General features: G+C 36.0%; 1 protein-coding gene across 6 annotated transcripts in view; it reads right to left on the reverse strand.

Moving 5' to 3' along the window:
• ELMOD2 (ELMO domain containing 2) overlaps positions 1 to 15,217 on the reverse strand; it is a 41,313-nt gene that overhangs the window by 11,026 nt on the left and 15,070 nt on the right. For 3 of the 6 annotated variants that reach the window (XM_044268038.1, XM_044268039.1, XM_044268043.1), the window contains 5 exons: positions 14,800 to 14,933; positions 10,994 to 11,062; positions 9,927 to 10,060; positions 4,104 to 4,220; positions 534 to 1,194 (listed from right to left, as the gene is read on the reverse strand). In XM_044268038.1, the coding sequence (XP_044123973.1) occupies positions 1,136 to 1,194; positions 4,104 to 4,220; positions 9,927 to 10,060; positions 10,994 to 11,062; positions 14,800 to 14,933 (513 nt within the window). In that variant the 3' untranslated portion in view covers positions 534 to 1,135. Of the gene's footprint in view, positions 1 to 533; positions 4,221 to 9,926; positions 10,061 to 10,993; positions 11,063 to 14,799; positions 14,934 to 15,217 lie in introns of those variants that run through there. The other 3 variants (XM_044268041.1, XM_044268040.1, XM_044268044.1) reach the window with 3 other exon arrangements.

Consider the following 15,217-nt stretch of genomic DNA (forward strand, 5'->3'; position numbering starts at 1 on the left):
TTCAGCCATTCTTTTTTCAATGTATACATTTAAAGCTATTATTAATACTAACTTCAATAAGTACTGCTTTTGCTGTATCCAAGCAGTGACATATGTGGTATATGTTTGTTTAGCTTAAAATAAGATAGACAGACAGACACACACACATACACACACAGAAGAATGCTCTGCAGCTGTACATAAATAGAATAAGGAAGCTATGTATTAATATAAAAATATATCTAAGATACACTGCAATATTAAGTAAAACATACTACAGTGCAGTATGAATTATTACCATCCTTTCTAAGAATGGGAGATGGGAGTGGTAGCTTCTTTTCTGGTCTTATAACCAACTATTGTTATCCAGTAACATCTTAAATAGGTAGTTAGTGGATGAGTTAAAGTCATAAAAATAAAAATTTTCTGTATATTCTGATAAATCAAGATGATTAAAGGATTAAATAAGAAAGGCACTATTTCATGGAAATAAGTGACTTAAATTAGGGATGGGGAGGAAGGGAAGAGATGGAAGGATTACAGAAAGGCTTATAACAATTTTGACACTTTTGTTTTAATTTGTTCACAACATTCCGAACAAAATAACATCACATTTCAACTATTGCTTTTACATAAGAAGTTAATTGTTTTATCCAAAGTAGACAAAAATCTATTTCTTTAACTTGCCAACCCGCACTTTTCCCCCCAGGGAAAGCTGCTGCTCATTTTTTAAATACATTAACAGAAACACAGAACTGCCCTATAATTGGGAAAAAAAAAAAAGAATTCCCCTATAATAGTTGGGTCTTAGCTGAAGTACATTTAATTTTTTTCTTGTCAAAAGCTGAAGCCAGAAAACAAAACAAAGCAAAACAAGCTCAGTCATGATTTCTCTCAGATGTTTAAAGTCCATTAATCTTCGTTAACAATCTGCCTGTGTGGAGAAGTTCCTAAATGTGAAAATGGAAAGTAAGCCTCCCCAGACTTATTCATAGAGAAGTTGAGTGGACCATTTATCCTGAGAAAATAGCTGCTGGCCCCCAATCATTACTTCAAGGAAGATAATAACCATTATTGCTCTCCAAGCCAAACCTCTTTTCTTCTGTGCCATGATAGTGTGTAATATTTCCTGCTCTGGCAATGAGCATTCCACTTTTCACTCGTGTAATGCTGCTCCTTTGAGCAATCTTTGATCAAGTTCAATTTCACTGAATGCTAAGGGGAGAAACAGTAATATAAACAATTATTAATGCTGGAATAAAAATGAAGACTACACATAAATTTCAGATAGAAAAATACATACAAATCCAAACAGTTGTTAAGAGAGGAAAAAAAAATACAGGATGGGCGTTTTCAAGAAAAAGATTTTGTTTTCTAACTGGTGCCAGTAAGACAATGATTTTATATCTAACTCTACCACCATAAGTATATACAAAGAGAGGCGGGTCTAGGTTCACTGATATATTGATATCCCCTGATTTCTCCTATTTCCTTAAAGATTGTCTTTCAGAACATACTTGAACTACAACCAGTATAACTGTGTTTACACTATTCTTGTCACTGGCACACTCTCTTTGATCTGGCACATACAAAAATTCATTTCCACATTGATTCACTTTTCTGATGCTAAAGCAAACATAATTTTCCTGCTACTTCAATTCTATCACTACTTTGATATTTCATTCATTATTATAGAAACAGGCAGGATTCTAAATATGGATTTTTAAGACTACATAAAATTCTAACATACATAGGTCGAAAGCAAGGAAAAGTAGGAAGGTAGACACAATTATGTTTTTTCTTTTCATGTATGTCACTATATTACATTCTAATTTACAAGTGGTGACACTTAGCTTGGCTTCCAGACTATCAAACGTTACAATTTATTGGTAGCTTTTAGACCAATTCACTACAGAATTTCTGAAATGGTTACTGATTATTTTAAGCAAAAACAGGACAATATCTATATTGTACAAATAGAGATGACTTAAAGAACATATTATTGACCAAATTTTCTGATGACATTCTTTTTAAAACATTCAAGCTATTTCCTTGAATAGGGAAATACTTGAAGGGGAAAAACTTGCTTAAAAAGTTTCCCCTTCCACAGTTGGATCATTCTTTATTAAGCGTATTGACAAAGGTTTAAATCAGTTCAAGACCTCAGCTATTGAAAGATCAAAATATTAAGGTAAGTATTTTCAGCTTGGAAATTAAACAGAATTGCTTTCCATGTAAGAGTAAACACTTAAAACTTTAATGGTTAGCACCTGACCTTTACCAGGATTTTCCTACATCTCCTAGAACTCTAGACCTGGATAATAAAGCACAATTATAACAATAATATAACAAATTATTATTTGTTATAATAAAAATAACAAAATAAAAGAAAGATAATCCCAAGGTTGAGAAGTCTCCTACAAGAAGCCAATCTTTAAATCCCTGTGATACTGAGATGCTAGACCACCATGACTATAATAAAATGAATCCAATTTTTAAAAGTTTTATCCTGTTGAGAAAATAATAGGTTTTTTGGGGGGGGAGGTTTGGTTTTTTTTTTTGTTTTTTTTTTTTGAGAATAATAGTTTTAACGCTGTGCTCTCAATGTATGTGCCATACAAAACCGCATCTGTTATTTCCCGCTCAGGTATTTTTCATCGCTTTTCTCTCTGGCAAGTTTACAGAGAGGACTGTCAACAGACAGGAACAAATACTGCAAGTCTCAGGTCTTGCTATACCACAGGCGTCAGTCCTGAAACACTTGATATTCACATTAAGAGATCCACCAACTCTCATCATGTTTAAATGATGTCTCTAACAGGCTGCTTTCTGTAGGATTTGAGAACTTAGTAATCAGACAAACTTATCTTTAAACTCTTAGTTTTGCTAGGAGTACAGATTTCTAAAACACACAAGGAAGAAATTATTCCCGTTAGAATTTCCTCACTATATAATCCTTGACAGCACTTGATGCCCTCCTGAGATTTGAGGAGAATAAAGCTATACGAAATGCACAGTCATCATCCTCAGGCTACTTTAGAATCCCACAGACCATCAACTCAAAGAACACCCATAAAGTCCGTACGCCATTATCCAGAAACACTATGCAGGCAAAGCAAAAAGAAGGAACAGTTAACAGTGAGTAAAATAAACCAACCATGTTTCACGGATATTTTTAAGAAGCTTTAGGTTTTCCTTTTGTTTCGGTTCAAAGACAGCTTTATGGAAAGTAAGCCACTGTCCTCTGAATACAGTCAAGATTTTCTTAGCAAATACATCTCTTTTCATAAACACTCACAGCCAGAGAAGCCTCATAAAAGACCCTCACAGTGAGCACTAACTATAGTTCTTTCCTATAACAGACTGAAAAGCAAATACTGAAGATGAGAAAATGCCTTTAAGCTTTAAAATACCACTGTGATATTTTCAAGTATGGTATTTAAAAACAAAAAAGCTAGTCACCAATACTATCATTCTCTCATTAGCAATTATGCTAATGAAAGGAACCAAAAAGAGGCCCTGTTTCTTGATCTTGTCTGACATAGCTCTGCTTTCTGCTACTAATGAAGCAACATTAGGAATGTGATTGAGATGCTTCAAAGAAAGAAAGAAAGCCTTGAAGAGCTACTCTTCCTGTTAATTAACCTAGGGAGAAAACAAGACAAAGGAAATAAAAAACAATTGTTCCCAAACTAAGACACGAAAAATCTGAAAAGAGCTCTGAAAAGAGATGGACTTGATAGTTAACAATACATAAAAATGAACACTGGTTTTTACACATTTTAATCAACCAATTTAATACAAATACCTGATTTATACTTTTACACTAAATGGGCTAAGTCCCAAGTTCCAAACTGTAGTTTGCAGGCCTCTACAGTAGGGATCTTTGGAAGGATAAGGTACCTTTGGAGGACAGTGTATAAATGACTGTAAACATACACTGATTGTCCACTAGCTTTCTTAAATAGAATTTCTGAAATATTTTAGTAGGAAATTATATATAATGAGTGTAATTGATCAGATAATTTCTATTACAACATATAAATTCTGTTGTGTGTGCAAAATGTGGTAGAAATAGAAGATAATATGGAGGAATCATATCTTTAAAGTTAGTGATACATTACAATCCAGTAAGAGTCCTTTAATCTTTTCATGAAACTTCTCTCTATACATGTTGAAATACATAATGCTTTCTGGCTTTTCTTCAAACCAAAACTTGTCAAATTCATAGACAAGGTAACCTGCAGTAAAAATAAGATATATATACAGTGCTCAGTAAAGGAAATCACAAACAAAGCATCTCATTTTAAAGTGCAGAACCAGGGGCGCCTGGGTGGCTCAGTGGGTTTTAAAGCCTCTGCCTTCAGCTCAGGTCATGATCTCTGGGCCATGGGATTGAGACCTGCACTGGGCTCTCTGCACAGCGGGGAGCCTGCTTCCCCTTCCCCCTTACCTGCCTCTCTGCCTACTTGTGATCTCTCTCTGTCAAATAAATGAATAAAATCTTAAAAAAAAAAAAGTGCAGAACCCTCCTTTAAATTCCACATGAAGATATAATAATCAGACCCTATGACCCAGCAATTGCACTACTAGGTATTTATCCAAAGGATACAAAAACAGTGATCCGAAGAGGCATCTGCACCCAATGTTTATAGCAGCGATGTCCACAATAGCCAAACTATGGAAAGAGTCCAGATGTCCACTGACCCACTGACAGGTGAATGAATAAAGAAGAGATGGTGTGTGTGTGTGTGTGTGTGTGTGTGTATAATGGACTATTACATAGCCATTAAAGAATGAAACCTTTCCATTTGCAACAACACAGATGGAACTAGAGGGTAGTATGCTAAGGGAAGTAAGTCAGAGAAAGACAAATACTATATGATTTCACTCAAATAGGGAATTCAAGAAACAAGACAGATGAACATAAGGGAAGGGAATGAAAAATGAAGTAAGATGAAAACAGAGAGGGAGGCAAACCATAAGAGACTCTTAACTATGGGAAACAAACTGAAGGCTGCTGGAAGGGATGGGGGTGGGAGGATCAGATAATTGGGTGATGGGCATTAAGGAGGGCACTTGATGTAATGAGTACTGGGTGTTAGAAGCAACTGATGAATCACTAAATTCTACCCCTGAAACCAATTTTACACTGTATGTTATCTAAACTGAATTTAAATAAAAAAATTTTTAAAAAGATATAATAATCAGAAATCATATTAATAAACTACTAGAGGGATGCCTGTGTGGCTCAGTTGGTGAAGCACATGCCTTCGGCTCAGGTTATGATCCCAGGGTCCTGGGATGGAGTCCCATATCAGCCTCTCTGCTCAGCGGGGAGTCTGCTTTCCACTCTGCCTGCTGCTCCTCCTGCTTATACTCTCTCTTTAACAAATAAATAAAATCTTAAAAAAAAAAAAAAAAAAAACCTACTAGAAACCTGGAAAAACCATTTAAAAAAAAAAGGAATATTTTGGTATGTTCAAAATAAGCCGGAATTTCAATAAAATATTTAGTGTATCTACTGTTTGTCTCAAATGTCAATAAAATCCCTCAAATGTAGAGATACAGTACTATCAAAAAAATACCTTGGAGATAGGAAAAAGTTATCCCCAGAGATCCCTGAAACACAAATATGAAAGTAATGAGAAAACATTAGAAAGCATAAAGTACATGGAAACATTAGATAAGCATAAAGTATAATGAAGTCTACTTCATTATAAATCTAAGAATTATTTCTGCTTTCCTCAATAAACTAGTCAACACCTTCATTTTTTAAAAAAAGAACATATGGGGGGCACTTGGGTGGCTCAATTGTTTAAGCATCTGACTCTTAATTTGGACTCAGGTCATGATCTCAGGGCTGTGAGATCTAGCCCCACATCGGGCTCTGTGCTCAGCATGGAGTCTGCCTGTCCCTTGGATCCATCTGTACCACCCCTCCAACCCCGACTAGCTTGTGCACTCTCTCTCTCTCAAATAAATAAAATGTTAAAAATCTATATGTGCACTCTAAATAGTAGGCTTAACATTTTTGTTTTGCAATATCTTCATAAAAGTAGCCAAATAAACCATCAAAGTGTTAATGGTACTTAATAAATATGCATATAGATATATTTACAATGAAAAAACATGAATTTAAAACCATTCCTAAACTGTACTTGGATTCAACCAAATATATTTAATATTACTTAACAAGTGTTATCATAGTGCTCGCCATGTACTCATGTGCAGATGTGCTCTCAAGGCAATCCTATGACGCAGTACTACCTAATCCCCATTTTACGGAAGAGGAAATGGAGTGTGCAGAGAGCTTTTACTAAGTAATTTCTATGCTCAGTGTGGGACTAGAACTCACGACCCTTAGACCAAGAGTTGCATGCTCTACTGACTGAGCTAGCCAGGTGTCCACAGAGCTTAAGTAACTTGTCCAAATCACAAAGTTTACAAGTGGTCTCTATTATGTTCTAAGTTAGACTTTGTTTCCACCAGAATCTCATTTCCTCTCCTCAAAGGACTTTTAAGAAGGGATAAAAGTGATTTTTTTTTTTTTTAATTTGACAGGAGAGAGAAAGAGAGCACAAGCAGGGGAAGCAGCAGGCAGAGAGAGAAGCAGACTCGCCACTGAGCAAGAAGCCCGATATGGGACTCAATCCCAGAACTATGAGATCTGAGCCAAAGACAGATGCGTAACCCACTGAGCCAACCAGGTGCCCCAGAAGTGACCTATTTCAGATAAACGGAGCAGGGAAAGACAGTGACTGCATAAAAGTGTGGCAAGACTATCATAATCACTTAATATGAAAACAAAGTAAATTCTATTTTAGAACATCAGTCATAAATAAAGCAAACATTAATAGTTAAGAACCATGACACTTCAACATTGAAATATCTAAGAAGACCAATTTAAGAAAATATTTCAGATTAATCTCTTGATCTAATAAAATAGATTTTGTTAACTAGGATATGTTAGAAAAGTGAAGAATAAGGCCTTGTTGGGCAGAGGGATGCTACTTCCTTCTCATTCCTAAAAGATAAACTGAGAATGATAATCTTGTAATTATTTTTAAGTATATTTTTAATCTTTATTTCATTCAAAATTTAGTTTGTGTATACAGTGGAACAATAGTACATCTACAGAAATTACCTATTTGTGTATAAATTGAATCTGTGCTCTCCCCTACCCCTACTCCCATCACTTAATAGTTATGTACAATAAAAAATTTAGAGATTAATAATCTGGGTAGTATGAAAAATAAGACATTTATCTAAACTTTATGGTATTTTTGTTTTAGTATTTTTGGCTATTAAGTTTTAGCTATTTACCATTCATATAAGTCCTTTAGATTTTTTTTTTTTTAATGTGGGTTCTACACTGAGCATGGACCCCAATGCAGGGCTTAAACTCATGACCACGAGACCAAGACCTGAGCTTAACCAACTTAGCCACCCAGGCATCCCAAAACTGCTTTTCATTACTGTCCTCGGCAAATGATTACTTAGATCTGGAACAAACTGCTCAAGTATAAAGTACTAGAAATTTCTTGCTTCAGAGCTGGGTTATTGGTCTATAATGTAAATTGGTCTCAGAGAAAGACCTGCCTAAGGTCCTGAGACTGTAATGGCTAAGTTGATGAAACATCAAGAAACTGTAGGAGATGACACCAAAATTATAGGAAGCGAGCTGGCAGGGCCTTACATGACACAGACTCTGAAATCCTTGTGGGAAAGGATGGAAAAGAGTTGTTTCCACAAAGCACATCTATTTTCCTCTTGACTCTAGGAGTCCATGGAAATCCCACACAAAATTTCTAACCTTAAAATTCCCTGTGTGCTTTTATTGTCTCTAACCAAAGCCACAGGGGCTCCGGATATTTTCCAACAGGAGTTAAAAATAAGGGAACCAGGGGTGCCTGGGTGGCTCAGTTGGTTAAGCAGCTGCCTTTGCCTCAGGTCGTGGACCTGGGGTTCTGGGATCGAGCCCCACATCAGGCTCCCTGCTCAGCAGTAAGCCTGCTTCTCCTCCTCCCTCTGCTGCTCCCTCTGCTTGTGCTCTCTTGCTTGCTCTCTCTCTCTCAAGTAAATAAATAAAATCTTAAAAGAAATAAATAAATAAGGGAACCACAGGAATAGGGATTGACTGTAAACTGGCCTGAGGGGCCTTGTGGGGTGACAAAAATGTTCTAAAATTGGATTATGATGTTGGTTGTGTAACTTAGCAAATTGACCCAAACTTGGCGAATCGTATAATTAAAATGGGTGAATTACTGGAGTGGTATCTGGAGGTGCGTGCTGCGTGAAGGGAGTGTTTTGGTCTTGAAAATGAAAGCTTTAAAACTGCTAAGACTTTGGCCTCATTTCTGCTCTCTTTGCAGTGTCTTGAACAGCAGGTGACACCAAGTGCGTGAATGCCTGAACGCGAGGTATGGAATTGTGTAGTCTGAGAGGGATACTCTGAAAGAGAAGGAAAGAAGAATAATGCAGAAATGGATAACCAAAGGAACAAAGTCTCTGGTAAGACTTCCCAGAGAAGGTCATGTCTAAACTGAGATTTCCAAGATGCGCAGGTGTCACCTGGACAGAATGGAAGAAGCAGAAAGGGTGTTCCAGGCCGAGTGAGAGGTTGAGAGTCAAAAGAGTGTAATACATTTGCACAACTAAAAGGCGAGGTACCCACATTGCAGACAGTGGGGAGTTGGTGTCTGGCAAGAGAATGAATCTGGAGAGGTTACCAAGGTATGGATTATGAAAGGCCTTGTAGTGGAACCTTTTCAACAATTGTAGGTAGTGGAGCAAAATGATTTAATTTTCATTTGAAGTCATTCTATCTGCAATGTGGAGAAGAACTGGAAGAAGGTCATCACAGAGAGACTACTCAAAAAGCTGTCACAGTAACCCACTAACAAAAGGCCTCGTGCTGCGCAGTTACAGTGGGGATGGGAAAAAGTAAAGAAGGGCAAGAGATATTCAGCACCCGACAAACCTGGGACAAGGGATTAAGTGAAGGCAGAGGAGGCTGTGGGAAGGAGAGACTTGAATGATGCCTTCAACGTGCAGATGAAGGAGTTATGATTTAGCCATTTATAAGCAATTAGTTTCCTACATTCTGCCAACATGCAAATGGCATTCTAAAGACACAAAGAGATCAAGAAAAGTAGAATGTGAAACTAAGCTAGGTTTAAAGTCTTTGCTTCTGAGCAATAGCTTCACAGATAAATTCATTTAATTAAACCTTTAGTGTGCAAATCACAAGAAAACTTAATGGAACAGTAATAATAATGACTGCATTAGGAACCAGTTAGTAAGTACCCCCAACCTAACACAAGAAAGCCTGGCCTTGAAGTGGGGGTTGGGGGAGAATGTTCCTTTAAATTTGATTTCCTTATAAGACTAACAAAATAATCTGCAAATGGATTGTCCTTGACTCAACAGCATTCGCTAACAAGTTTTCAAGAGGAAAAATTCGTTTTATAGTTGACTGGAAAATGGATGTCTACAGGAAAACTGCATAAATTCTAAATTAACATATATGTGAAAAAATGACCTTGCTGAATTTTTTTATTCAGCAAATATAGAAACTGAGGATAAAATATTCTTGGGGACTCAGCTTCCATTATTTCCTTCTTTTCTTTTTTCTTAAGGTTGATTTATTTATTTGAGAGAGAGCAAGAACATGAGCAGGGAGGAACAGAGGGAGATGGGGGAGAGACTCTTAAGCAGACTCCCCACCCAGCATGGACCCGATATGGGGCTCAGTCTCACAACCCTGATATCATGACCCGAGCTACAATGAAGGGTCAGACACTTAACCGATTGAGCCACCCAGGCGCCTCCCCTTATTTCCCTGTTTTTTAAAAAACTTAATAAAATAAAATGTCAAGCGTAAATTACATATTTAGTAGAAATATGTCTAGAAATATCTAGTTTTGACTCATTTTAATACGCACAATAAAACTGATGAAAGTGTTCCATCGTCGGTATACCAGGAACAAAGTTGTAGAGATGAAACTTCAAAGCTTCACTCTTCAGCAAGCTATAAGCCATCTCGGTAAGGTTGATTCCAACTATTGCGTAAGAGTACCTACGTCAGAGACATTACCAGTTACACCAGCTAGCCAAATAGCTCATGAGATAAATTTAAAATTATGCAAGAAATTAGTGAAAAATTACTTTAATGCATTTCTAATACAGTACTGGTTTTATGAATAGATAAAAGATTTTTATTTTTTTAGAGGCCTTTGGTTTTCTGGATATAATCTAAGAAGTAATAATGAAACTTTGGTCATACAAATACCAAAAACCTTTTAAAGCCTTAAAAAAAATTAAAAAAACTCTGAAAAATAATCTGAGGGTTTTGAAGGGGTGGGGGGTGGGAGGTTGGGGGAACCAAGTGGTGGGTATTGGAGAGGGCACGGATTGCATAAAGCACTGGGTGTGGTGCAAAAACAATGAGTACTGTTACGCTGAAAATAAATTAAAAAAAAAATTAAAAAGAGTACACTCTCATTGGTTTCTAAAACACACTGGATAATCTGACATTTTCTCCTCCATTATCAGGGTATTTATTTTTATGATGTAATATTGTTATAATGTTTTTTTCAAAGGTAGGTATCACTGGAATATAAAAACAAAATAATTATGATAAAGCTGATAATCAGACCTCAACTGCATTTCACTTTATAATTTTCAACTATTTCTCATTTTCCTATATCTACATCAAAGCTATTTCCCATTTCTATTTTCAAATCTATTCCTCAAGAAACTTTCAGAAAGTTCCTTACCTCCATTTTCTAACAAACTGTATCTTGTGACAAAAATATATTGAAATAATACAAATTTGTATGCGATCACATTTCACCTTAAAAATAATGGATCATGTACCATCTTTATGAAGTTCTTATTAATAAAAATAATCTCACTTTTAAAAATACCATGAAATACTTTCAAATTCAGATAATCTAATCAGTATTTTAAAATTCAAGAATTTACAATTTCTTTGAGGTATCCAGCTTACCCTAATTTTGGATGATTTGAACGGGAAAGAATCTGGTGAGCTTCACTGGTATAATTTTCACTGAAATACCTTTAAAAAGTTGAAGGAAAATAGTAAAATTAACACGTTATTCAAATTGAAGATATCCAGAAGAAATTTAAAAAGCTAATGTCAACAGGATAGTCCCCGGACTGCCACAATCATCCCAATCTCCATCTCAAATCGCTTCTGTGACTCGGAAATGCTTGTGAATCAACCTTTAATTCTGAGGGATCAGGCCTATCTAGTTAGTACAGGACAGGGGCCCTTGGCAACGCTTTGAAGTATTTGAAAAAGAAATGATTTAACAAGAGACTTTCTACCTACCTTTAAAAAAAATCTAGAGTCCTCTTTTGTTGTTGTTATTTTAAATTTTCCGTAAAATAGTGTGTGTGTACCGGTTGGGACATTCATCCTTTCTCCTAGGGTAATGCTTTCTATTGCAACTGGAGTCTGTACTGTTTAGTGCCATTTTCTGTGCAAACAGAGGAAAGGCAATAACCTTTCTTTTGCACTAAAAAAGCCCTCCTTGATCAGTGGTATAACTAAAATACTGGCCATAAAACGCAAGTATTAGCAGGTATAATGGAGAAATATATGAAGCTACCTATTCGTAGGCTCATATCCTGTTGTCTTATACTAATGCAACTTCTTTGAATTCTTCAAGAGAGGGACTAAATCTTCTGTTCAGCCTCCTGGGTCACCTCATGACGCACTGGTACTCATGCACATATACACGTATGATGACTGACCGGATGTTTGTATGAGGGTAAGAAGTAGAATAAACAGAGGGGCGCCTGGGTGGCTCAGTCAATTAAGTATCTGCCTTTGGCTCAGGTTATGATCCCAGGGTCCTGGGGTGGAGCCCCACATCTGTTCCCTGCTCAGCGAGGAGCCTGCTTCTCCCTCTCTTCCTCTGCTTGCTGCTTTCCCTACTTGTGCTCTCTCTCTCTGTCAAATAAATAAATAAAATAAAATTTAAAAATCTTAAAAAAAGGTAGAATAAAAAGTGGCTTTCCATGGCTCATTTAAATTTTAGAAGGCACAAGCACTGAAATTTTCATACAACAGAGAAATTTCTAACCAAGTTTTCTCATTTTCCTTCTATACATTAATACTATAGACTTCCATTTTTCTTTACTAATTTTCAACCCATTAAAAAAAGGGTTGTTATTTTTGAACTCCATGAATGAAGGGGTATCCATGAACCACCTTAAATTATGCATAAAATTTTCTGTGTGTACATTTCCTGGGAAGAGAATATATAAAACTTTCACCAGATTCCCAAAGGGATATGTAATTCCCCAGACAGGAAAAAGTCCTGTTTTAGTGCAATGCTTTCCTTACATATACTAATTTTTCTCCTTTATCCCTAGGTTGACTCTAAGGATGCCCTAACTAAACTATCTTTCATTTTTTGTCATGATACGAATATAATTCAGTATTAATATTTTTAGAACCAAACTACTCTTACAGTATCCAATCTGTAACACAGAACAACTTTTAATTTCCTTAATGAACTTAGTCAACCCCTATCTTAACAGCATCTATGCAAAATGAACATCTATGCAATAGGAAAACTATTCCTTACAATAATCTGTAGAGTTCCATCCCCCTTCCCTCCTTCCCTCCTTCCTTCCTTCCCTTTCACCTCTTGCCTGCCTACTTTCCTTCTCCTTTTCTACATACATTTGGCCTTAATCAGTACATTCAACTTAGCTGCTTCTATTTCCTCATCTATTCCGCTTTCTTCAGTCTCTCCTGAATTCATTTTCTGTACAATATCCTTTCTTCTACAGCTGCCTCAACATTCACTTACCTAAGTATCATCATCAAACTACCAGCTATCCTTTAAAGCAACAAAATATCTCAGGAGATTAGATGACAAAGGCCAAGAAAGTTAAAAAATAAATCACATAAGGGTGTTTGAACAGCTTGTCTGGTTCTTGACTGTATCTTTACTTCAATCCTGAAGACTCATAGCTCTATACACAGGACAGCAAACATAATTATAGGGGAATCAGAATGGATTTTTCATGTTTTCAACCATCTCTAGTACATCATTGGCAATCAAGTAATTACTAATAAATGTAGTCTTTGTCATTTTTTAAATCAGTAGATACCAGCTCTAAATTGAAGTATCTGTAAACCATTTAAAGGTCTATCAGAAACCCTTGCCACAATCTTGAATCAAATCCTACTCACTTAAATTTTAAGCTACATTAAATTCTTTCTCTGGCAAATGCTGAAAAATCTTGATTTCTGAGAAGCAAGGTTACTCATAAAGAGAAAGGAAACACTATGGGGTGCCTGGGTGGCTCAGTCAATCGTCCAACTCTTGATTTCGGCTCAGGTCATGGCATCAGGGTTGTGAGACTGACCCTGTGTTGGACTCCACATGCTTATGATTCTTTCTCCCTCTCCCTCTGCTGCCCGCCCATCCCCCCACAAATGCACTCTCTCTTTCAAAAAAAAAAAAAAAACAACACCAGAATAGTGTCTGATTAACTGAGGTTCAAATATCTGTGTAGTTTACATGTACCAAGAAGAAAGGTGGTCTTTAAAGGCTATGAACAAAGAATCCATGTGTTCTGAAAAACAATGGATTTTAAAATATTTTATAATTTTTCCAAGTGGAAACAAACTGCATTTATTCTACTTCAATTCCAACTGGAAGTTTATCAAAGCAGAAACTGGCAATCTCATTTTTAAAATTATTACTTTGTAATTTTTTCAAAGACTGTATTTATTTATTTGAGAGAGAAAGAGTGTGCACAGTGAGGGGAGGGGCAAAGGGAGAAGCAGGCTCCCCGCTGGGCCCAATGCAGGGCTTGACCCCAGGACCCCAGGATCTCATCCTGAGCATAAACGGACCCTTAACCAACTGAGCCACCCAGGTGCCCATATAATTATCATTTTTGTATTGTGTTGTATCTTTGGCAGGTATACTTACAGGGAATCTTTATAATCTTTATACTTACAAAATTTAGGTATTACAGAAAATTAAATACTTTTATGACTGGAAAAAATTATAGATATTGAAACCCTACTATGTCTTCTATTTTCCTCCAAGTAGCTTTATCTATACAGACCTATTAATAATATTAGCACAGTTTTAGGACTAACTTTTTCATAGTAACAATTATCCAAACTTTGCTAATGGTTAGGTTTCCCATTCTAGGCATTTTATGGTCTATAAATAACAATTCAAGGACAGACATTAAGAGTGGAATCTTAATTTGCGTATCCACATCCATACTAATCTTCCAGTTTACTTTCTAGAATAGTTTTGGCCATCTATTCTGATTTTAATTACATATTTGGGGATTTCATATGTATGCCCAAGCATAAGTATTAAAGGAGGGAAAAAAAGAGAGAGAGAGTTCATATAGGCTCTGAAAAGTCAGGGCTTTAGATCACTGATCACAGATGGTGAAGAGTATGTGAAGAGACTTTATTAGTGTCAAGCTGTATTTCCAAAATGGAACTGGAGAGCCAAGAGAGAAGTGGCAAGAAGATAAAATGAGTAAGAGTATACATGCTTCCTTAAGAGGTATCAGAAAGGAGGAGGAAAGAGAAAGGAAGAAAGATATTAGTAAGTAAAGAAATCACACACATACACAAAATGTTTCCAATGTCTTCATATTGTTGCCAGGATATTAGGAAATACTTTAAGCACCATAGGTATTAAAATTCAGAGATGGTATGAAACAACTAGATCTTATTAGAATTTAACAATATTGGAGGTTACACGTCATTTCAGAGAAGAAAAAATGTATTTCACTTACACAAGGTTGATTAATCCAAGTATCCCCATGCCTCTGAAGTCTGTTTTGGGATCATCACCCTGGAAACCAATGTCAGCCCACTGCTTGGAGATTCTAGCCTTCAACTTTTTTGTGGGCATTAGTAGATTCCAAAGCTGTACAAACATACTTCCATATTACAAATAATAGCGATGTTCTTAATTTACTAAGACATTTTTCTTCTCACAGCTGACATATAAGTAAGCTGAATGCTTTCAATTAAACAGCTTTAGTAGACAAATCACAGGAGTTCAACAAAGACTATATTTAGAGAACTTTTCAGTTACCCTTAAAAATACAGCATACTTATTCCAATTTAAAAGACTGATATTAAGAATAGATTTTAAAAAGTGACAAGTATATAGAAATCTAAAACAATGAGATACCTTTATTTACTATA

This window comes from Neovison vison, chromosome 11, assembly GCF_020171115.1.
Source record: "Neovison vison isolate M4711 chromosome 11, ASM_NN_V1, whole genome shotgun sequence".
Taxonomy (NCBI): Eukaryota; Metazoa; Chordata; class Mammalia; order Carnivora; family Mustelidae; genus Neogale; species Neogale vison.